Source organism: Dermacentor variabilis, chromosome 8 (assembly GCF_050947875.1).
Source record: "Dermacentor variabilis isolate Ectoservices chromosome 8, ASM5094787v1, whole genome shotgun sequence".
Classification (NCBI taxonomy): domain Eukaryota; kingdom Metazoa; phylum Arthropoda; class Arachnida; order Ixodida; family Ixodidae; genus Dermacentor; species Dermacentor variabilis.
This window is the reverse complement of record NC_134575.1, coordinates 149999010-150022197: the sequence shown is the minus strand read 5'-3', so window position 1 is coordinate 150022197 and position 23188 is coordinate 149999010. Positions and strand designations below refer to the sequence as shown.

Below are 23188 nucleotides of genomic sequence, written 5' to 3'. Positions count from 1 at the left end.
GAGGGCTGAGCATGGCCAAGCGAGCAATCTGAGAGCACTGCCGGCAGCGCTGTCAGCGCAGTTGACATGGTCCATTCGTGTTTTGGAGGGTGGCACGGCGCAAAGCTATTGGGCGCAGCCCATTCGTGTTCGGAGGGGTGGAAGGTTGATGGGAGAGATGCGCGTGAGGCTGGCATGCATCTCTCATGAGAGAAGTGCACAGCGGCAGTTGTGGCGGCGGGCAATTGTGCAGTGGCTCGCATTTCACTTTTTTTTTCTTTTCAGGGAGTCCGCATTCCATTATCTTTTGGCACAGACAACTATCAGCCAGACTTCATCGTTATAACCGATAATGCGACATGGGGACATTGTAAGCGTGGTATTTCCCCATAGAAAGCACACAAAAGTTCACGGTGCAGCAGCTTTTCATTGTTATAACCAATTTATTGTTAAAACCGGTATCACTATAAGTGGGTTTGACTGTATCTGTGGCCGCATATGAATGCTGACGTCCGTTGCTAGGCTCGGGCATGCATGCAGCGCACAAAAGTCAGTCGACACACTATGAGTGCAACTGGTCATTTTCCACCTCCACACGTTCGTTTCGGCCACGTTCACATCAGTATCGTTGGTCCGCTACCTCCGTCCTCGAACCAATTATACATACTCACTTTTATCAACTGCTTCACACGCTGGCCTGAAGCAGTGCCACTCTCCCACATTACTGCAGAGTCTTGTAGCCCAGGCCATCTTAAATACCTGTATTTCGTGCCACCGTGTACCACACACCATAACAACAGAGAAGGACAATTTGACTCGTCCCTCTTTCAAGCTCTCTCTGGTCGTTTGGGTGTAATGCACATACAAACAACAGCTTATCACCCAAGTTCTAATGGCATGGTAGAACACTTGCATTGTCAACTGAAAGCAGCACTTCGTTCCCATGACTCCATGATTCCATGGGCAGAATGTCTGCTTTTGGTTCTACTAGGTCTTCACGCAGCTCTGAAAACAGATGCTCAGTGTTCCTCAGCAGAACTCGTTTTCGGCACGACACTTCGCATACCGAGTGAGTTTTTCACCTCGGAACCATCTGCAGACCTACAATGTTAAGCCGACCGCCTTTGCATAACAGTGGCCACTGTTATACCACCGCCACTTCGTAATGACCGCAGAAATGTTTACATGAGCCCATCTTTATTTCATAGCAGTCACGTATTTATCTGTCGCGATGCTAGTCGCACTCCTTTACAAGCTCCTTATGATGGTCCCTTAAAGTCCTCAAGCGTGACGCCACGAAGAGACAATTTCGATCGACTGCTTGAAGCCAGCTCATCTAGACGCTGGTGGGGAAATCTCCACAACATAAACCGCTCAACGGCAGTGCCTTCTTCGTTAGGGGGGGGGGGAACCATGTAGTGGACAGTACTCACAGAGCCCCGCAGTGGAAGAAGAGACTGGACTAGCGCCACAAGGCATATAGGTTCGACGATGATAGCCGCGATGTCAACACAGTTACCTGATAATTAAATGGCAAGTGCCTTCTGTTCCTACACATTCAGTAGAAGCGGTGTTCATCATCATCAGCCTATTTTGATGTCCACTGCAGGAAGAAGACCCCTTCCAGTGACTTCCAATCACCCTTGTCTTGCGCTAGCTGATTCCAATTTGCACCCGCCAATTTTGCCGTTTTATCACCCCACCTTATTTTTTGCCATCCTCGACTATGCTTCGCTTCCCTTGGCACCTATTCTGTAACTCTAAATAATGGTCAACTGATTATCTATCTTGCGGCGCATTACATGGCCTGCCTAGCTCCATTTTTTTCTCCTAATGTTAGCTAGAATGTTGGCAATCCTTATTTCCTCTCTGGTCCACACCGCTCTCTTCCTGTCTCTAAATGTTATGGCTAAAATTTTTTGTTCCATCACTTTTTCTGTGGTCCTTAACTTGTTCTTGGGCCTCTTTGCTTATCTCCAAGTTTCTGCCCCATATGTTAGCATAGTACAGTGCAATGATTGTACACTTTTCTTTCCACGGCAATGGTAAGCTCCCAGTCAGGATTTGTAATGGCTGTCGTGTGCACACCAACCCATTTTTATTTTTCTTTAAATTTAGTTCGCATGATCACGGTCTCCTGCGCATACGTGACCTAGATACTAAACCTACTCCTGCACAGTCTGTAGAGGCTGACTGCTCTTGCCAGGCTATTGAATATTACCTTTGTCTTATGCATATTAATCTTCAACCCCACTCCTGCACTTTCTCGGTTAAGGTCCTCAATCATTTGTTGCAATTCACCTCAAGTGTTGCAGAACTGGACATCTGCAAACCGATGGTTGCCGAGATATTTGCTGTTGATCCCTACTCCTAAGCCTTCTCAGTCTTATAACTTGAATATTTCCTCTAAGTATGCAGTGAATAGCATTGTCAAGATTGTGTCTCCTTGCCTGACTACTTGTTTGATAGGCAATTTTCTACTTTTCTGGTGGAGGAAGAAGGTAGACGTGAAATTTTTGTATATATGTCCTAAGAAATTCACACGAGCTTCCTGTACTCTTTGATTGCCCAGTGCCTCCATGGCTGCTGGTATCTATGTTGAATCAAATGCATTTTCATAATGTATGAAAGCCACATAGAGAGGTTAATTGTTCACTGAGATTTCTTAATTACCTGATTGATGACATGGACGTTTTCCATTGTAGAATATCCTTTTGTGAAGCCAGCATGTTCTCTTAGTTGATTGAAGTGTTGCCCTGATTCGATTGGAAATTGACTTACTGAATATCTTATACAGTACTGAAAGCAAGCTAATAGGTATATAATTCTTCAGTTCTTTGACGTCTCCCTTCTTGTGGATTAGTATAATGTTGGCATCCTTCCAGCTCTCTGGTACACTTTAAGTTGTGGAGCGTTGCGTATAAAGGGCCACTTTTCAAGCATGATATATCCTCTATCTTTGATTAAATTGACTGTTATTCCATCTTCTGCTGCTTTTCCCCGGGACACGTCTTACAAGGACCTTCTAACTTCATCACTAGTTATAGGAGCCTCTGTAACTCGTTTATCACTACTTCCAATGGAAGTTGCGTGGCTGCGCTGGGTACTGTACAGGTCAGTATATAATTCTTCTGTTGCTTTTACTATCACATCGAAATTGCTAATATTGTTACCCTGCTTTGACTGCATACATCTTGCCCTGTAAATGCCAAGTTTTCTTCTGATTGATTTTATACAGTGGCCATATTTTACTGCTTCCTCGATTTTTCCCACGTTATAACTTCAAACGGCACTTACTTTCTTTTTGTTTATCAACTTTGACAGCTGAATTCTATCTGATCTCTTGAGTTAGACACTTTCAGGGGGAGACATTATCAGCAAAGTTATTGCCAATCAAAGATTGCCTTTTGTTATCCTTCACGGTGCTTATGCTTTTTTTTCAATGCCTTGCTTTGCAAAGCCTACAGCGGAGCGGGGCAAACCCACAATGCTGCACGTACTGAACATCACTGTGGCCCGGTTCAAATTTGATTTTGGATGTTCTTGTAAATGCCACTACTGATTTTGGCGCCTACAACACACCAAACGTTGAAGCTATCCCTCAGCTTACGGTTGAGTTGTGCAATTAGGTATGGCAGCAGTACCCACATCCGGTAAGTAATGAATGAAGCACTCTGGACTTGTGTTTAAAGGGTTCCTTACATAAGCTTCGACTGTGATAGCAACCCCTTGAAGGTGTGCAACTCGGAGCAGATGACCTGTTCCAGTCGGATGTCTGTGCGCAGGCTGCCTAGCCACATCCTTGGAACCATGCCACCCACAGAGACAACTCAGAGTATGTGGTTGTCCTTGGGGAGTGGTCTCGTCAGTGCACCCCATGGCAGCCATGGTGTCTAGATTAAGTAGCAGACGCAGCTGATGCAACTGTGGGCAATGATTGCTCTGTTGAGGACAGGAGTGAGCGCTCGCATGCATGTGCTGCAGTCTGCTGGCCATGCTACGTGATGCGGACTGGCTTGGTCCTGCACCAGCTTGACTGGCTGATTGTAGCCACATCCAAGTTACGCATTTTGAAGTGCTGTCAAAAGCAATGCCTGCCAAGGCGTCAGGCCAGGAGTGGCCAGAAGTGAGCACGCACTGGCAACCGTATGTGTGGTCTGACTCTTGAGTTTCGTGTGGTTTGAGGCTAGTTGAGTGTCCAAAACTAATTGAAATTAGCGAAACCTGGCGGCTATGATACCGATAAGCAATGTGGCCAAAGGTTAATTCCTGCACGAGTAGCTACGGCGGAGTGTGAATAGATGGTAGCCGATTTCTTTCGAAAGTACGTAACTCTTACCAAAATTTGAAACATCAGTGCTTACTTCAGCCTGCTTATTAAACTGCATCAATAAATATACTCGGTAACAGTCAGAAAAAGGGCACTGATCCAAACGCTCTTTTTGATCGATTTCATCTATCAGCCATTAGCAGCTGTCAATGGAAATCTTGCATATGACGACATATGCAAGCTGCCAATTGCTTCAATATAGGTGAGGAGAACGCCTAGTTTGAAAACAGTGCGCGTGAGAAAAATGTGACCTTGCGCTTTGTTTGTAAGCTCCATGCACTGTGCATGACTGCGAAATTCGGCGGAGATGTTTGCAGCAGCATATGCTATCTGCGAATTGTTTTTTCACCAAGCCTGAGTGGTTGTTCAGCGCTCCTTTAAGTTCATTTCTTTGGCATTTCATAATAAAATTTCACTTTTGTTTTGCTTGTGCAGCAACGACAGAGGGTGACAACTCGCAGCTGGGATGCCGCTACCGCTGTTGCCTCTGTGATTACGAGACTGATAAGAGTTGTCATCTGGAAGCACACACCAGGGTCCATACTGGCGAGCGCCCATTTAAGTGCCATATCTGCCCTCGAAGCTTTTCACAAAGGATCAACCTAAACATACACCAACGCATTCACACAGGCGAGAAGCCTTTTCAGTGTCCTTCATGCCCTCAGAGATTTTCACGAAAGTCTGTATTGAAGAAACACATGAGCGTCCACACAGGCGAGCGGCCATTTCAATGCCCGTCGTGCCCTCAGACCTTCTCCCAGAAGTACGCCGTGAAACAACACCTACGCATTCATATAGGTGACTTACCATACCGCTGTGATGTCTGCTTCAAGTCCTTTGTCAGGGCTGATTATTTGAAGAGACATAAGAAAGCAAAGCACTCTGATACCGAGAGTATGGCAACAGCCACGTTGAGCTAGGAGGAATTAGGCATTACATACACGTGAAGCATGCTTAATGATGTTCTCCTGCATCAGGTAGCACAAGCGTCGCAGTATGCCTCTCAATGTTGAGCTGCCAAGTCATTTCAAAAGATGTTTCAGGCTGGTCTAGAAAGTTGCAAGGACATTTGTAGTAATAGTGTTGTGGTGCATTAGAGTGGCCCTGTTTATGTTATATTATTTTATGCAAAGGCACAACAAAGAAATGCTCACCCCTGAATTATCAAAGTACATTCTTATTACTACCTTGTAATTCGGAAACACCTTTTTTTTTAAAATTAGCTTATTGCAAAAAGAACTGCACCATTTCTTGAGAAGTATAACATACTAACTCCAAAGCAACATGTGTAGTGAAACAGGCTACACCGCTGAGGGTGTTGAACTTTACCGGTTACGCAATGATAGTTTGCACTCTCTGAAGAATCCTGTGTATGTGAAGAAGCTGCTTATGCTTTTCCTAATGTTTTCTGTGCTTTTCAAGTATATATTTTCAATATAGTGCATTGTAATGCTTATTAAAGTGAAACCTCGTTGATACCTACCCGTTACGTACGTTTTTCCGGTGCCAACATCCGCAACCGAGAACGCAAAAAAGGACCCGATAGAGTTACGCTCATTTTTTACCGGTTCATGCGTTCCCAGAATACATGAATTTTCGGCACCAGCATTCAGTGTGTCACCAAATTGCGATCCTATGATGCATTTGCTGGCCGCTGGATCCCATGTAAACAAGAAAATATGCGAGGCACGAGCGATCGAGAGCAGTATATAGCTGCCTGCCCCGGCAGCTTCACTGCAGTACTCGCCCGCCTGTCTCACATGAAACGCTGGCGCACACTCAGTTTCTCATTTCAGTACGAGCAAATCTTCTCCGGGGTCGTCGTACGCAGCATTCACAGCTAACACCGCCAGTCCTATTGCGATGAGCATTTTGCCTATCTGTTTGACAGCACATACGTGGTGCTGTCGGAAGCGTAGCACACGCTTGTAATAGGCGATAACCGAAATGCATCACCGTTCCCTGCTGCAGACTGCGATTGTATACGCTTGCCGGCTGCTAGATCCCATGTAAACAAGAAAAGGCACGAGGCGCACGCTATCACGAACGGTATATAGCCGCCTGGGTTGGCGCACGCCGCATTCGCAGCTATCGCCGCCAAACCTACTGCGATAAGCATCTTCACCTATCTGTTTTACAGCGCGTAGGGTGTAGTGCCACTGCACGCTTTTAGTAGGCAATAAAATCATAATTCAAACGCGCCGCCGTTCCCTGCTGCAGGCGGCGCGATGTGGGCATCACGTTTCGCTTCGGTGGCATCCAGCGTAGCCCACCAGCTCGATCTCGTTTCGGTTTCCCGTCGCCTTCTTAGAACACCACCGAAAATAAAATGCATCTCCGGCTGCCAGTGCACCATCAGCGCTCCGCATGTTGGCGTCTCGTGCCGCAACGATCAGCGCGACACATCGCATTATGTAGATGTCAACAATAGTTGTCTCGATTTTAATAATTACTTCGGATCGTACGTTACCCCGGTTAGTGCGTTTTCTTTCTCACGTTCTTTTTCCAAAACGTATGAACGAGGTTTCATTTTATTAACTACCCTTGAAATGTTTGAATGATGTGCTTTGCTAATTTCCGTTATGAAATGCTGTGTTTGCTATATGTTACTCCATGTAATGTATGTTTATATGCACTCGAACCTTGGTGCAATGAGCATGGATATAATGAATTATCGGATATAATGTAAATAGAAAGTTTGGTTGGTCATGCTTGAGTTTAGTGGAGTTTCTCCTGCTTTATCAAAATTGAAAATGGGAAATCTGTCATGGTATTAGATATAGCGGAGGAAATTTTGGTTTACAAGTGCCTTAACATATATATATATATATATATATATATATATATATATATATGTATATATGTATATATGTATATATATATATACCCGCCGTGGTTGCTCAGTGGCTATGGTGTTAGGCTGCTGAGCACGAGGTCGCGGGATCGAATCCCGGCCACGGCGGCCGCATTTCGATGGGGGCGAAATGCGAAAACACCCGTGTACTTAGATTTAGGTGCACGTTAAAGAACCCCAGGTGGTCTAAATTTCCGGAGTCCTCCACTACGGCGTGCCTCATAATCAGAAAGTGGTTTTGGCACGTAAAACCCCATATATTATTAGTATATATATATATATATATATATATATATATATATATATATATTCAGGCAGTGAAATATTAAATACAATTGCTACCCAATTTTTTGGACCTGAATAATTCCTGAAGCACCACTGCCTACCCCTACCACCAATGTACAACAGCAATAACTGATATTTTGGACACCGTAGGAAGTTTAAGCCATGAACCGTGTGGGTGATGTCGCAAACATGGTGGCCATGAACAGAGGTGACGTCATGTCAACTGGCTCGGCACAAAACTACAACGCGGGTTGCCCACTCCCGACAAAGCAGTGCGGATTAACCCTAGGAGCCTAAGCGCTGTGGCCGGCGGAGTGGCTGGTACCCGGCTGTTGCAGGAAGCATGCTGCCAGTATGTTCATACTCATAGACCTTATCAGTATTTGACCGTGGGATCAGAAATAGTTTTTCCAAAAAACGTTGCCGATAGTGATGTCATTTTTGCCGGAAATGCTGATAGGGAGAGCAAACTATTGGACTAAACAAAATAAGGTTCATAGTTTTGTTGATCTTATATGTATAGGATCATTTATATTTATCACTGCACATTTGCTTTGCTAATTAATTTAGTGAGCATAGTGTCACAGGTGCCAAGGCAAGCATGAACAGATCTCACTCGATGACTGCAAACACTCACTGTTGCAATGCTGGTGTGATGGTAGAGCGCCGGCGACAGGCATTGAGTGCTTCTTGCTGCCTCTTGCTTCACTTTGTCTTTGGAACTTGAGATTACGCAACCTTCAATCCTAGATGTGCATGAACACCCTGAATCAAGGCACTAGCCATCTCGGCTAGCCTTTGAACTCTCCGCGGATTGCCTCCAAGTCAGGGTGTGTCATCTGCATATGCACTCAGCCACGTGCACAGTTATCCGCAGCCACGGCCTGGCTAGAGCTCACCGGACTTTTCTTTCCCGTCCGCTTAGCCTGCGCTTGATGGTGTTACCACATGCTTTCCCTCCCACCCCGGCCTACAAAAGAAGAAAATCGACTAGGAGAAAGCATTAGGTCATGCAGTCTAATTTGGCCAACGAACTCTGCATGATGCTGTTCCTTTTGCTTTATCCCTAGCAGTATTTGCCCAACACGTGACCTCCAAGACTCTGCATGTTGGCCTATAGTTTTCAATTGATGCACACTTGTTTGGCGGCTTTTCCTCTGCCTGCAGAGTGGAAACACTGAAACCTACCGCTCTATGTTAGACAATCACATGTTGAGTCAATATGTTGCCTTGTGCTCACTCCTAATTTGCCTCCTCCCCTCTTGCCTAGGAGGAAACATCGCTGGGGTGAAACTTGGTTGAAAATGCACGTGTCCGGCTCTAAAAATTGTTAACCGCACCTTTAACCAGGGTGTCAAACTGAATAGGAACTGAACCGAAAACTGGAACTGAGCCATTATTTTCAGCTGAACTGCAAACAAGTGATTATTTTTTTCTTCATCTTAGAACTGAACCCGAACAGGAACTTATTGAAGAAACCATTCCAAACCGGTTCAAGAAAGTGTTCAGGAGGACCTAAGTGCCCACTGCTAGGGTGTCTGAGAGGAGAATGTTGGAACAAGGCCGAAAGCGTCTCGTAGTTGATCAGCAAACAATCCCACTGACTCGGAGAAGACTGAAGTTGGAATAACCTCAACTCAGTTCTGGCTCTTTTTATGCTGTTTTATGCTGTTAATTTTTGTGCAACGAAGGCTGCCCTTTATGCGATGAAAAATGCCGGAGCTTTATGTGCTTGAACATCTTGCTGCAGCCAAGAGGCCAGAACAATTCTTTTCAAGTTACTGTTCTCTTGTACGCCCTTAAGGCACTAGAAAAATCTTATCTGCAAGATTTGAATAACTGGTACCCATTCACATTTTCACACTGTAACTGTATTGGGTAAATCTCATGAATAACTGTTTATGTTTTGAAAAGCTACACTGATATACTTCATAATGTACACTGGACCTCACTGGGAGAGACCCAATGCAGTTCCTCAAACAGAAGTTAAATTTTGGAATTTCGGAAAAGAAAATGCTTTCAAGCAAGCGTCACACCAAATTTTACTGAGGTATACGTGGCTTTCTTATGGTAAAATCAGTATTTTAGTGGTAATTACTTTTTGTTTGGCTTATGTTTTTACGGCACAGCACTTAGGCAGGTGATGGGTAAAGGTTCTCATGCTGCTTTCTGAGACACATGCAGTGCTAAAAAATGTAATGTATTGGATGCACGTGTATATTGTACATTTCAAGATGGATGCAGGCATTATAAGCTCAATCATTCAGCGTTTGCTTAAGTAGAAGTAGAAACTCAACATTACAGGGTCTCTCTCCTGCAATGACATTTTCCTGCATTGCAGTCCTGTTGTGTGCTTTGTTTAGTGATGTCGAAATAAACAGATTTCTGTTGTTAGACATTTTCGGCCTATCATAAGATGAGCCACTGATTTCAATTGAGGGTTACCCAACCTTTATTGTTCACCTGATGTCATTTACGAATAAATATGCATTGTATTTGTTGTTTATTTCTTGCTCCCACTGACTTTGCACGTCACAACGAAATTCTGCATAAATGTCCTATTTCTATCAGAAAAGTTCATAAGATATATATTGTTTCTCATTACCTAAAGGTCCTGCAGTGTTGTTTACTACTGTATTTTAACGACCATGAGTATCGTTATTCTTGTCAAAAGAAAGAAAAAAGACAGAAGGAATAATGCCAATGTGATTGCAATACTTATTCTCTTTATACCAGTAGCCATATTGAAGTTTCCTTGGCCAGGAAAAAATATTTTGCTGAAACAAAGATAAAAAATACCATCATGCGTCTTTTAGAACTAACATGCCCTTCAAGCATGAACAAAAGTCTAGTCTCCTGTTTAAACTATATTTGCATTCATTTTCTTGCAACACAATGAAAGTCTGTACAATATGCAATGTCATGTTTTCACCATTTGTGGCATTCTTGTCTAAAGCTTACACATGAAAATCAGCTTCCAGAAGCAAACGCTAACCCTTAATCTGGTTCCGCATAAGTTCCAGCTAGTAAGAGGAATTTTTTTTTCAAAAAAGTTCAGCTTACTTAAATGTAACTTGCATTCCAGATAAAGTATAAAATATGCAAAACAGTGTTTCAGTTAATTTTACTGGGTTGTATATGCAGCAGTGTTCTACATATTTACTAGCTGGATCATAGTCATAGTCATGGTCAATAGTCATAGTTAATTCAGTCTGATTATATAGCGCTATTCCACATCCTATTTGGAACAACATTTTGCATACATCTTCAGTAATTTTCACCTGTAATTGTTTTGCACAAGAACATCTGGGCAGCATTGTAGTAAGGTAGTGACTACAGTGACGGGGCCCGGTACTTTAACATCTGCACTACAGTGACGGGGCCCGGTACTTTAACATCTACACTACAGTGACGGGACCCGCTACTTTAACATCTACACTACAGTGATGGGGCCCGGTACATTAATGTCTACACTACAGTGACGGGGCCCGGCACTTCAACATCTGCACTACTGTGACGGGGCCCGGCACTTTAACATCTGCACTACAGAGACGGCGTCCGGCTCCTTAACCACACCGACATATGACAAAAATACGAACATATATATGGACGTGTTGACATAAGAACGGTAATCGAGGTCCCATGACTATGATCGTATACGACAAAAAGTGGAGAATAGCGTTTTTGTGATTTCGCCAAGTTCCATGCTTGGGGCCCTCCTGCATACACGATACATTTTTGTTGCGCATGAATGTTTTCTCAGCGATCAGTGATCAAATCTCGATACATCTTGCGTTAAGGTTAGGCTGAAAAGTGGCTTCTACATAGCGCGTAGCTCATGGAGAAATGTTTAGGAATTTTTCCCAGAATAAGAAGACACAAAAGAAATATTACTCAGTGTTTGAAACAATACAAGTTGTTAGGCTTACATGAGAAAATACACAAGCATGACAAAAAGAATTGTGCATGCAGGAGGGCCCGACTTGGAACTTTGCGAAATCGCAAAAATAGCATGCTCCATTTCTTGTCATATAAAACGTTTTCCCAAGAAAACTAGAGCGTTTCATGCAGAGCTAAGGGTTATTCCTTTGTGTCAACATATTCGCCCAAAACATATAAAATTCTATAGAAAACAAAAGGAAATGGTAATGAGAGTTTGATTAGCCTAATCTGCACACGCCCATATTGAGAAATCTGTTCATAATTTAGAAAATTTTACACAATTCCGACAAAACTACACCTTACTTATTGGCATAGATGTGACAGACACACATTTAAAGTGCAGCCACTTCAGGCACGCGTCACACCCAATGGCGTTATCATGAACCCTTTGCCGACATGCACTACATGTCCACAAACTATGATTACGCTTCTGAGTAATTGTTGCAGTGAGCGCGGCCCACCCGTCATCGGTGAAATAGTTTAGGATTTCACCTATCTCAACTCTGTCGTCCAGAACTGCTGAAGGAACTTTCTCAGGGGCGACTTAATTTCTTTTTCACCAATCTTGTGTGCCCTGATAGCCTTTGGAGACGTGGAACAACATACCCTCAAAAAAAGCACAAAATTTTGGTAAAGCACTACAATCATATTCCGAATCATAATCCAATCATAATACAATCATTATCCAATCAAACACCGAAGTGGTCGGCACACCCAGCTTGTCACCATGCCTCCCGGTGATGAGCCCGCCTCTGCAACGGCTTCGGCTTGTCCGACTGCTCCAATCGTCATGGTTGCCCCACATCGTGACCCAGGTGTGTTCTCTGGCCTGGAGAGCAGGATGTCGACGACTGGCTCAAGCTCTATGAACATGCCAGCGCTAATAACAGGTGGGACCCAACGATTATGCTCGCCAATGTCATCTTTTATCTCGGCGGCACCCCACGCGTGTGGAACCAAACGCATGATGACGAAATAACCAGTTGGGACAGCTTTAAAGAAGCTACGGGAACTGTTCGGCGACCCCATTGGGCGAAAGGCTGCCGCGAGAAAGGCTCTTGCGTCTCGTGTTCAGTCATCTACAGAGCCATACGTTTCCTACATCCTCGACGTCTTGGCTCTATGCCGTAAAGCTGACGATCATATGTCCGAAGCAGATAAAGTGGCACATGTGCTGAAAGGCATTGCCGACGACGCTTTCAATTTGCTTCTTTTCGGCAACGTCTCGACTATCGACGCCATTATAAAAGAATGCCGTCGCCTTGAACAGGCTAAGAGCTGCCGTATCCCACACCACATTGCGCGGCTACCCAACACTGCTGCTACGTCGACATGTGAGGGTGGACCGCGTCAGACCACCACCTGTGACGACGTCACCCGTATTGTTCGCCACGAACTCTAGGCTGGCTGTTCGCCAGCCTTCTCCACGACGCCTCCCGATCCGCCAGCAACCACCATTGCGATGATTCAGTCCGTCGTCAGACAGGAATTTGAAAACATGGGTCTGAACACCGTGTGTTCCACGTCTCGACCCAGCGTTCCCCAGTTATCTAGCGGACCTCCTCGTCCCCGGCTGTCCTCTTCTTCCACATCTCGCCGCAACCCGTCCGAATGGCGTACCCCTGATTACAGGCCGATCTGCTTCCACTGCTGTCGCATCGGCCACGTCGCCCGTCACTTCCGCAACCGATGGCCACCACCTCCTCGGACTTACGCCGCCACTTATTTCCGCACCTTTGGGCCTTCTGTACACTATGCCACCCGCCATGAAGCCACTACCGCTGATACCCCTCCTCCGAATCTTCGCTACAGCCGCTCGCCCTCACCTCGACGCCACCAGTCTCGTTCGCCGCAACCCCGCCGCTTTTCTTCTCCGCCTATCGCCTCCCGGACCCAGCCGGAAAACTAGGCACTGCAGCTTCTGGAGGTGAAGCTGCGTTGTCGACCCTGCCCTCAAATCCTCTGCTCACGTTACCTACTAACCGAAACCTTCTTGATGTTGACGTTGACGGCTATCCTGTCACGGCACTCATCGATACAGGAGCACATCTTTCTATTATGAGTGCTGCCTTCCGACGACGACTGAACAAGCTCCTCACCCAGCGTCGGCGCGCGTCGTCCGCGTTGCGGATGGCGGTACTGGGCCTATCATCGGCATGTGTACGGCACGTGTCAGCATCGCCGGCCGCCACACTCCTGTCCTCTTCACCGTAATTGCTCATTGCCCCCACGACCTTATTCTTGGCCTCGATTTTCTCTCCGCCCATTCTGGTCTTATTGACTGCTCTTCCAGTACCCTTCGCCTTGAGTTGCCGATGCTCGCAGAACCTTCTGACGCACCCCACTGCCGCTTACGCTCCACCGGCTTTCTTCGCCTGCCGCCAAAGTCCATAGCCTACATTGAACTGTTGTCTTTCCCACCAGTTCCTGATGGCGGGTACCTCGTCACTCCTCTGCCCGACATCCCAATACAGTATGACGTCACCGTGCCTCACAGTATACTTACTATTACTGCGAACCACACTCTCATGCCTGTCTGTAACTTTGGATTGGCAAAGCAAGTTCTACCGCAAGGTATTTGCCTTGCCACCATTGATTGTCTCGGCGACCAATACGTGGCAGCGTTATCGACCGATGGTTCTCGCGAGCTTAGCATGCCCCTCGCGCCAGCCTTGGGCGTCGATCCCAACATAAAGAAAATGTTTGCGACGGACCTGTCCTCTACGCAGGCTGAAGACCTTTGCGAAGTATTATCGTTCTACCACGATATTTTCGACTTCGACGATCGCCCGTTAGGCCAGACGCTCGCGGTCAAGCATCGCATTCTTACTTGCGATGCTGCGCCTATTCACCGACGACTGTATGAGTTTCTGTGTCGGAACGCCGAGTAATTCAAGATGCAGTGAACAAAATTCTCAATAAAAACGTCATTGAGCCTTCATCGAGTTCCTCCCTGGGCGTAACCTGTGGTATTGGTTAAGAAGGTCGGCACGTGGCGTTTCTGTGTAGACTACCGTCACCTGAACAGCATTACAAAAAAGGACGTCTACCCACTCCCACGTATAGACGATGCCCTTGACTGCCTGCACGGTTCCAGCTATTTCTCGTCTATTGATCTTCGTTCGGGATACTGGCAGGTGGCTGTTGACAACATGGACAGAGAAAAAACCGCGTTCATCACACCTGATGGTCTATACCAATTTAAAGTAATGCCGTTTGGATTATGCAACGCCCCTGCCACCTTGGAGCGTATTATGGACTCCTTGCTCCAAGGTTTCAAATGGTCCACATGCCTGTGCTACCTCGACGACGTCATCGTCTTCTCGCCAACGTTCGACACTCGCCTTGAGCGTCTCACAACTATACTTGATGTATTTCGCAAGGCGAAGCTGCAACTTAACTCGTCCAAATGTCGTTTTGGCCACCGACAATTTACTCTTCTGGGCCATCTCCTTGACCCTTCCGGAGTACAGCCTGATCCCGACAAAACTCGTGCTGTCCGAGAGTTTCCGGTTCCGAAGACAGCCGCAGACGTTCGAAGTTTTGTAGGGCTATGCTCGTACTTTCGTCGTTTTGTTCCAGACTTTGCGACAATTGCTAGGCCCCTAACTTATTTTTTGAAGAAAGGCGTACAATTCTCGTGGGGTACTGCAGAAGCCGCCGACTTCTCTCGTCTCGTCACTCTTCTAACCTCACCACCCATTGTCGCCCACTTCGACCCTGATGCCCCTACAGAATTACGTACAGATTCCAGCGGTCATGGCGTAGGTGCCGTCTTAGCCCAGCGTCAGCGTGGCAACGATCGCGTTATTGCTTATGCGAGCCGCCTCCTAGCGCCATCGGAGCGCAACTATTTCATTACGGAACGCGAATGCCTTGCTGTTGTCTGGGTGGTTGCGAAGTTCCGTCCTTACCTTTACGGTCGCCCTTTTGCCGTAGTCACTGACCATCATGCTCTTTGCTGGCTCTCGTCGCTAAAAGATACTACAGGCCGGCTTGGTCGATGGGCTTTGAGGCTACAGGAATTTTCATATTCCGTGGTGTACAAGTCTGGCCGCCTGCGCCAAGACGCTGACAGTTTGTCGCGTTACCCTGTTGTCGACTCTGACTCCTCCAATATTGCCAGTGCTTCTTGCGTATTCTCTGTATTCCAGCTGCTTCATTTCGCCGACGAGCAACGCCGTGACGCCTACATCAGAGCACTCATCGACCGTTTTGAACACTCTCCGGCCGATGCTGCTCTACGCCTCTTCGTCCTCCGCGACGGTACTCTGTACCGTCGGAACCTTCATCCGGACGGGTCTGAGTTCCTTCTTGTAGTACCTAAACACCTCCGCTCCACCGTTTTAGAAGAGCTTCACGACGCACCAACGGCAGGACACCTCGGCGTATCTCGAACCTATGACTGTGTACGTCGCCGTTTTTTCTGGCCGGGCCTTGCCCGTTCCGTACGACGTTACGTCGCCGCTTGTGAACTTTGCCAACTACGCAAGAAGCCTTCCCAGCTTCCCGCTCGTTACCTGCAGCCACTCGACATCCCTGCAGAGCCCTTCCATCGTGTCGCCTTGGACCTTCTCAGCCCATTTCCGGAATCCAGATCAGGAAACAAGTGGATTGCAGTCGCGGCGGACTACGCGACCCGCTACGCCGTAACCCGCGCTCATCTGACCAGTTGCGCAACTGATGTTGCGGACTTCCTCCTACATGATATTTTGATGCATGGTGCTCCGCGTCAATTGCTTACACACCGTGGCCGCACCTTTTTGGCCAAAGTCATTGACGACATCATGCGTGCCTGCTCAATACAGCATAAATTTACCACCTCCTACCACCCCCAAACGAACGACCTCACTGAGCGTTTGAACCGCACCCTTACAGACATGCTATCCAAATACGTTTCAGACGACCACCGTGACTGGGACCTGGCTCTACCTTACGTTACCTTTGCATACAACTCTTCCCTTCTCGAAACTGCTAGCTTTTCCCGTTTTACCTCTTGTACGGCCGCTAACCGACGCTACCACTGGACACTGTGCTTCCGTCTGCCACAGCTTCAACTAGCGATTATGCCCGTGATGCAATCGCCCATGCTGTCCACGCTCGCCAAATTGCGCGCGCTCGTCTACAAGTGTCTCAAGACAAGCAGAAGCAACGCTACGACCTCCGTCACTGTGATGTCCATTTTGTGCCCAGCAGCCTTGTGTTGCTTTGGTCACCTTCGCGTAAAGTTGGCCTACGTGAAAAACTCCTTTCTTGTTACATAGGTCCATATCGCGTGCTCCGCAAAGTTACCGATGTCACCTATGAAATCGTTATAGCCACGCCCACTACGTCCTCTGCTGTGACAACCGGTGACATTGTCCACGTTGCCCTACTCAAGCCCTACAACTCTCCATGCACCTTGGATATTTAACAGCACCGTGACGGGGCTTTTGCTGCGGGGGTTTAATATTACGATATTGCTACGGAACAGCCGCCACAGTGTGGCTGCACTGAGGAAGACGAAAACGACGTGTGTACGAGTTTGATATATCGTCGCCAGTTTTGGCTCCGTGAGCTTACCTGTAAATAAATTGTAAATAGTAGTCGGCTTCAGCTTCACGTAACAATATCATTGAGCGATGCTCAAGAGACGAGCCGCCGCGAGAACGACGAAGTTAGTCGGTGCCCTTGGCACGAGCCTGGCTTCCTGGCTCCAGTGTAAATGGCGTGTGAATAGCATCTTTCGTCTGTGTCTTTCCACACGTAACAATATTTATTAGCTATAAACCACTGATTCGGTGCCTGTATTCTTGCTTGGCGTTCTCTTCTTTGCGGTTTGATAATTTATGTAACTGGTGATAATTTTCATGTATGATGTAAAAAAATCTTTTTTTTTCCTGTTTTTAATGTGCTAATGTGTTGCCTTCATCCTCTGCATTGATCCCCCTATGCTTGTACCGAATGTGTATTATATTTCGCATCCGGACCCATCCACTAGCCGGCGGCTATTGGGTCCAACAGTCTTTTGCGTATGCACTGTACCACCTATCATGATAATAAAGAAATAAAGAAAGGAAGTTTACTGGAATGGAAAGGGAACGGTACAAATCGCATTAAAGAAAAGGCATGGCACATGTTGATGCTTTTGTAGCACCAGACAGTGAATACTGTACTGGATGAAAAAAAAAAAAAGAAGCAGCGGGTAATTGCCCGCTTAGAAGACCGATAAGCATCCAGTGTGACGCTACTTGAGAAATAATGATATTGAAGCTTCGAAGACTTTAGAAGAAAAGAAAACACTGAATCATCGCGACGGCACAGCACAAGTCGCCGTATAGACGTCGAAGTCCTTAGCTATAACGAAATATATTTTTGAACAGCTCTGATAGTGTACATGCAACAATGGTTGATTGCTTACGGTCAAATGCTCATATACTGAAGCATAAAGCTCACGGCACGGTGCGAAAACGCTCTCGTAGTGAAAGCAAAACATTGTGCGCGGACATGCATGTAGACGCGCAGTCGGACACCGCGAACCCGTGCGATCGCTGCATTGAAGCTTCGTTCTGTGATGCTCCATTTGGTTACACAGACGGCCCACTATGAGAACATATTTCACAGTTTTCTCTCGGCGATTGCTACCTTTAACGCAAGAAACTGGTTCGGGGGAATCGATCGCGGCGGCCGCGCGCAGTGTCCCAGGTTACCGTACGTAGTAGGTAAAGAGATAGCGACTGTAAGCCATTCTGGGCGTTCTGTTTGTCCAAGAATATTATTTCAAAGGTAAGGTGCTTCTGTGATTTCGAGAGTATTTGCAAAAATGTCCAGGAGAGCCCCCACATAGTATGTTTATTTAGCGCCGATAGCCAAACCTATGCGGAGCGCGCCGCGTTATCCCTCAGACTACGCAAGTGAGGCGCTTCCGACAGATGGCGACTCCGTAAGTCCTCGCCCCCAATGCCGACATCGTTATAGTGACGGCCCCGTCGCTACAGTGTTGTTAAAGTGGCGGGCCCCTTCACTGTAGTGCTGATGTTAAAGTACCGGGCCCCGTCACTGTAGTCACAACCTTGCAGTAAAGCGGCAACTGTGTTATAGAGCAATGTCGTTATCACTATATCTTCAAGATTGCTGATGATATTACCCTGCTTATCTTTATATTATACCGAAAAATAATCTTGAAGTTCTCGGTTGAGGTATACAACGAATGTGTAAGAAAAATCATTGCTTACTTGTCTGATTTATATCTCATATTGGTTTATTTATACCAGCCATATGGATGATGCCAACCGTGGTCTGCACAAGCTGATGCCACCAAGTGACCCGTCAGTAAAGCACACATATAATCATTGTGCTTAAATATAGCAACATAAACTTTTAGGTACATCTGGAAACAGCCATGCGATCGGTGAGTGCTCAATAGCATCAACGAAAGCATTTGTAAAGTCTTGAGAAGGGCCGCAGTAAAAACTGCAGCATTTGCATTCAGGTGTCATGCTTTAGATTTTGTGTAGATGCGTGCCTACATTATCCCATATTAAAACAAATTGCAATGCTACACAATTTATGTTAGGCTACAATTGTGATAGCTGATGCTACTGCTTTGCGTGGGCATGATGTGAAAGCTGAAGCCTATTTGTGAAGTCTCTCAACCCTATCAAATACTACTTACAGAGGAACAGTGCTGCTAATAAAGCCTGCTATTCTTGCTGGCAGTACTAAGTAAAGAACGAATGAAAAATACTTTTGGATCCTGTATTCCTCAGAACACTTTCCGCAGTACCATAGGGTGCACACAAGTGCAGTATGTGTCAATACAAGACCAGCCTCAACACTCAAAGAATAAACCATATTGCACAACTGCAGAGAAACCTTGATATAACGAAGTATTTAACTTTTCATAACCTCTTGTGCATAAAACACCATGTAATTAGAACCTCAATATAATGTGTGTATGCGATTTCAATATAACGAAAGCTTGCGTCCACAGAATGCCAAGACAATAAATGGAAACTTCCACGGATGAAAATGGTCAAATGGTTGAATTACAAGCGGCTGCTTGCAGACACCTCTCAAATCGCGTGCGGCACAAGAGCGACCGCCGAAGTGAAGCCGCATCATGTTCCGCATAAAGTGCGATAAGATCATATTGCGCGCTTCGTACTTTCTGTATGAGTGAAGCTGTGCAAGCAGGCGTGAGAAAGAAAGTAGGTGGCTTTATGCGCGAGTGCCACCTCCTCATGCTAACAAAAGGAAAGAGGGGGAGGGGAGCGAGCTCGCGGTAACGCGATCAAGAGCGCGCGGGGTAAATTCGCGCCCGTCGCAAATTCTGTAAAATGTCCTCCCGCGCGTTTAGCATTGGAAGTTGCGTAATCTCTAGTTTTGGGGACCCGTCGTCCCATTGTGTGGGCGTCGCTATCAGCCGCCCGGGCGAAGCGCAAACGAAAGCGTGGCGGGCTTCACTTAAATTGTGCGCCGCCTACGCGAAGATATCGTCGGCGTCGCATGAAACAGTACCATTCGTCGCCGACTCCCATATTCATCAACATGAATTGTTTCCTCATTCAAATTCGCTTTTTTCGATTGCCCGATCATTCGGAAAATTCTGCGGGCCCTTTCCGTGTAAGAAAAATCGATCGGCGACTGTACTTATTTGCATAAAAGGTCGAATTTTAATACAATGAAATTTCGATATAACGAAGCAGATTGCCCATTTGACCTACTTTGTTATATCGATGTTTAACTGTATATAGAAGTCTGTGTAGCACGAGCATCAATACACTTGGAATAAACATGAAAACCAGAACAAATAAAAATTGAAACAATTATAGGCATGCAGTATACAGTATAGTCAGTTACTAGTTATGCACATTTGCAGTGTCAATACAGATGAGCAGCGTGCACTGGCTCATAATCTAAGCAAGAACAGAAGAAAAAAGAGCTTATCTGAGGGTTCATCGCAAAAGAAGCAGTCGGCTAGCTGCATATTCAGTTTTCAGCCTGGCTAGCCTTCTGGCCTGTCTTTTTCAGGTACCTCTTCAAGAAAACATTCAGCCTATATGTGACACAAAACATTGCTGAAATCTTTTGCTGTTTACTTGTATTGTTTGCAGCAACCCCAAAAGTCTGCCCAAACACCTGCGAATATGATAAATCTAGTATGAAATAGTCAAGCATGGGATTAGTGATGTACAGCGGAACATCCAGGCACAAGGTGAACTGTCCGTGGCTACATACAAATATTTTGGCTCCAGGTGCCATGATAAAGCATGGTCCCGGAAGAAGCCTGTTGGTATACGAGGCTGGTATCATGTGGGTCCTAAAGATAAGTTTATTTAGTGCATATCCATATTATACTTCCTTATATCAGCTGTCTTAAGCTTGTTGATTAACTTCGAAAGTTCTGCCAGTTCTATTCTAGCTGTAGGGTTAGAGGCTTTCATACATTGGCGTTTCGTGATCACATCTTTCGTCTCCTGCGATAGCTTACTGGTATCCTGTCTAACGGAGTTACCACCGATTTCTATTGCACACTCCTTAATGATGCCCACAAGACTATCGTTCATTGCTCCAACGTTAAGGTCCTCTTCCTGAGTTAAAGCCGAATACCTGTTCTGTAGCTTGATCTGGAATTCCTCTATTTTCCCTCTTACCGCTAACTCATTGATCGGCTTCTTATGTACCAGTTTCTTCCGTTCCCTCCTCACGTCTATGCTAATTCAAGTTCTTACCATCCTATGGTCACTGCAGCGCACCTTGCTGAGCCCGTCCACATCTTGTATGATGCCAGGGTTAGCGCAGATTATAAAGTCTATTTCATTTCTAGTCTCGTCGTTCGGATTCCCCCACGTCCACTTTCGGCTATCCCGCTTGCGGAAGAAGGTATTCATTATCCGCATATTCTGTTCAGCAAACTCTACTAATAACTCTCCCCTGCTATACCTAGTGCCTATGCGATATTCTCCCACTGCCTTGCCTCCAGCCTGCTTCTTGCCTACCTTGGCATTGAAGTCGCCCATCAGTATAGTGTGTTTTGTTTTCACTCTACCTATCGCCGATTCCACATCTTCATAGAAGCTTTCGACTTCCTGGTCATCATGACTGGATGTAGGGGCGTAGACCTGTACGACGTTCATTTTGTACCTCTTATTAAGTTTAACAACAAGACCTGTCACCCTCTCGTTAATGCTGTAGAATTGCTGTATGTTACCAGCTATATTCTTATTATTCAGGAATCCGAATCCTAGTTCTCGTCTCTCCGCTAAGCCCCGGTAGCACAGGACGTGCCCGCTTTTTAGCACTGCATATGCTTCTTTCGGCCTCCTAACTTCACTGAGCCCTATTATAACTCATTTACTGCCCTCTGATTCCAATAGCACTGCTAGACTCGCCTCACTAGATAACGTTCTAGCGTTAAACGTTGCCAGGTTCATATTCCAATGGCGGCCTGTCCGGAGCCAGGGATTCTTAGCACCCTCTGCTGCGTCGCAGGTCTGACCGCCGCAGTGGTCAGTTGCTTCGTAGCTGCTGGGGACTGAGGGCCGGGGTTTGATTGTTGTGTTGATATAGGAGGTTGTGGCCAAGTACTGCACCAGGTGGCCAATCCTGCTCTGGTAAGGGAGTGCGTTACCGGTTCTGGTCACCGGGATCAGGCCACACTCCAGGCCTGTTTATGCAATTTTATCAACACGTGGTTTCTTTTTATCCGGTGGAAAATCGTGCAGGGCTGATTGCAGAATTGGAATAGAAGAGTTTGGAATAGTTTTACGTTATAGCGCCCCAGCAGCTGAACTTGCAAATGTGACTGGAGCCATCGATGTAAGCGTGTACACGGCCACTGTGTACCTCATGTAAAAGTTCTAATGTGGCCTGCTTCAGGGCAAACGACGGCATGTTAGCTTTTTTCATGATTCCTGGGATGGCGAGGCGTATTTCAGGTCTGTGCACGCTCCATAAAGGTGAGGATGGTTTTGCTGCAGGCATGTGGTTCGATGGCAATGAAGTACAATTGACAACAATTATACGACTGAAAGTTGCGTTTGGCCTTTCTGCGGGTAGAGCGGCAAGATGGTGAGAAGGTAGTCAGACAAAGGGCCCAATATGCGCCCTGAGAGCGTCGGTTACCAAGTACGTTGATATTGGGTGATCTCGAGCTATGACAATCGTTGCCGCTGAAGACGCACGCATCGGAAGACCGAGACACGTCCTTAGGGCTTGAGCTTGTAGTCCCTGGAGTGCATGCAGATTTGTTTTGCAGGTGTTACAAAGCAAAGGGAGGCTGTACCTTGCGAAACCGAAGACCAAGGCGTTATAAAGCTGCAGCATTGACCGCACCGATGTGCCCCATGACTTTCCGCCGAGAAATTTGAGGAGATGTATTGTTTTCATTAACCTGTTCTGTAGGTATGAAACGTACGGGCTCCATGATAGGTCGCGGTCGATAATTACCCCCAAGAAGTGGTGTTTCCGTGCATTTGCAACTGCTTGCCTATTGATACATACAGAGTAACGCTTCATTGCCTTCCAAGTGAATGTAACAAGGCAGCATTTCTCTGAAGACAGCTCTAACTTCTGTTTTCGCAAGTACAGTGATGTTAACGTACCCGCCTTTTGTAGCCGTGCTCGTACCTGCAGTCGTGTTACAGCAGACACCCAAATGCAGATGTCGTCTGCATAGATTGATACTTGAGCTGTGTTGGGCAAGCATCTAACTAGGCCATCGAGCACTAGGTTGAATAGCGTCGGGCTCAACACAACACTCCGCCTTGCGGTACTCCACGGAACGTTTGGTATTGAGTCGTGGCGCCATCCTCGCT

At 46.3% G+C, this 23188-nt stretch overlaps 1 protein-coding gene across 7 annotated transcripts in view; it reads left to right on the top strand.

Annotated features, from left to right (window-relative positions):
* The window catches only part of LOC142590666 (uncharacterized), a 224496-nt gene that overhangs the window by 135942 nt on the left and 65366 nt on the right, over positions 1-23188 (top strand). The window contains exons 6-7 of one of the 7 annotated variants that reach the window (XM_075703059.1): positions 4745-5107; positions 8895-9954. The exons of 2 other annotated variants lie outside the window; for them this stretch is intronic. In XM_075703059.1, the coding sequence (XP_075559174.1) occupies positions 4745-5107; positions 8895-9028 (497 nt within the window). In that variant the 3' untranslated portion in view covers positions 9029-9954. Of the gene's footprint in view, positions 1-4744; positions 5108-8894; positions 9955-18643; positions 18697-23188 lie in introns of those variants that run through there. 4 more of the 7 variants (XM_075703066.1, XM_075703063.1, XM_075703061.1 and 1 more) reach the window with 4 other exon arrangements.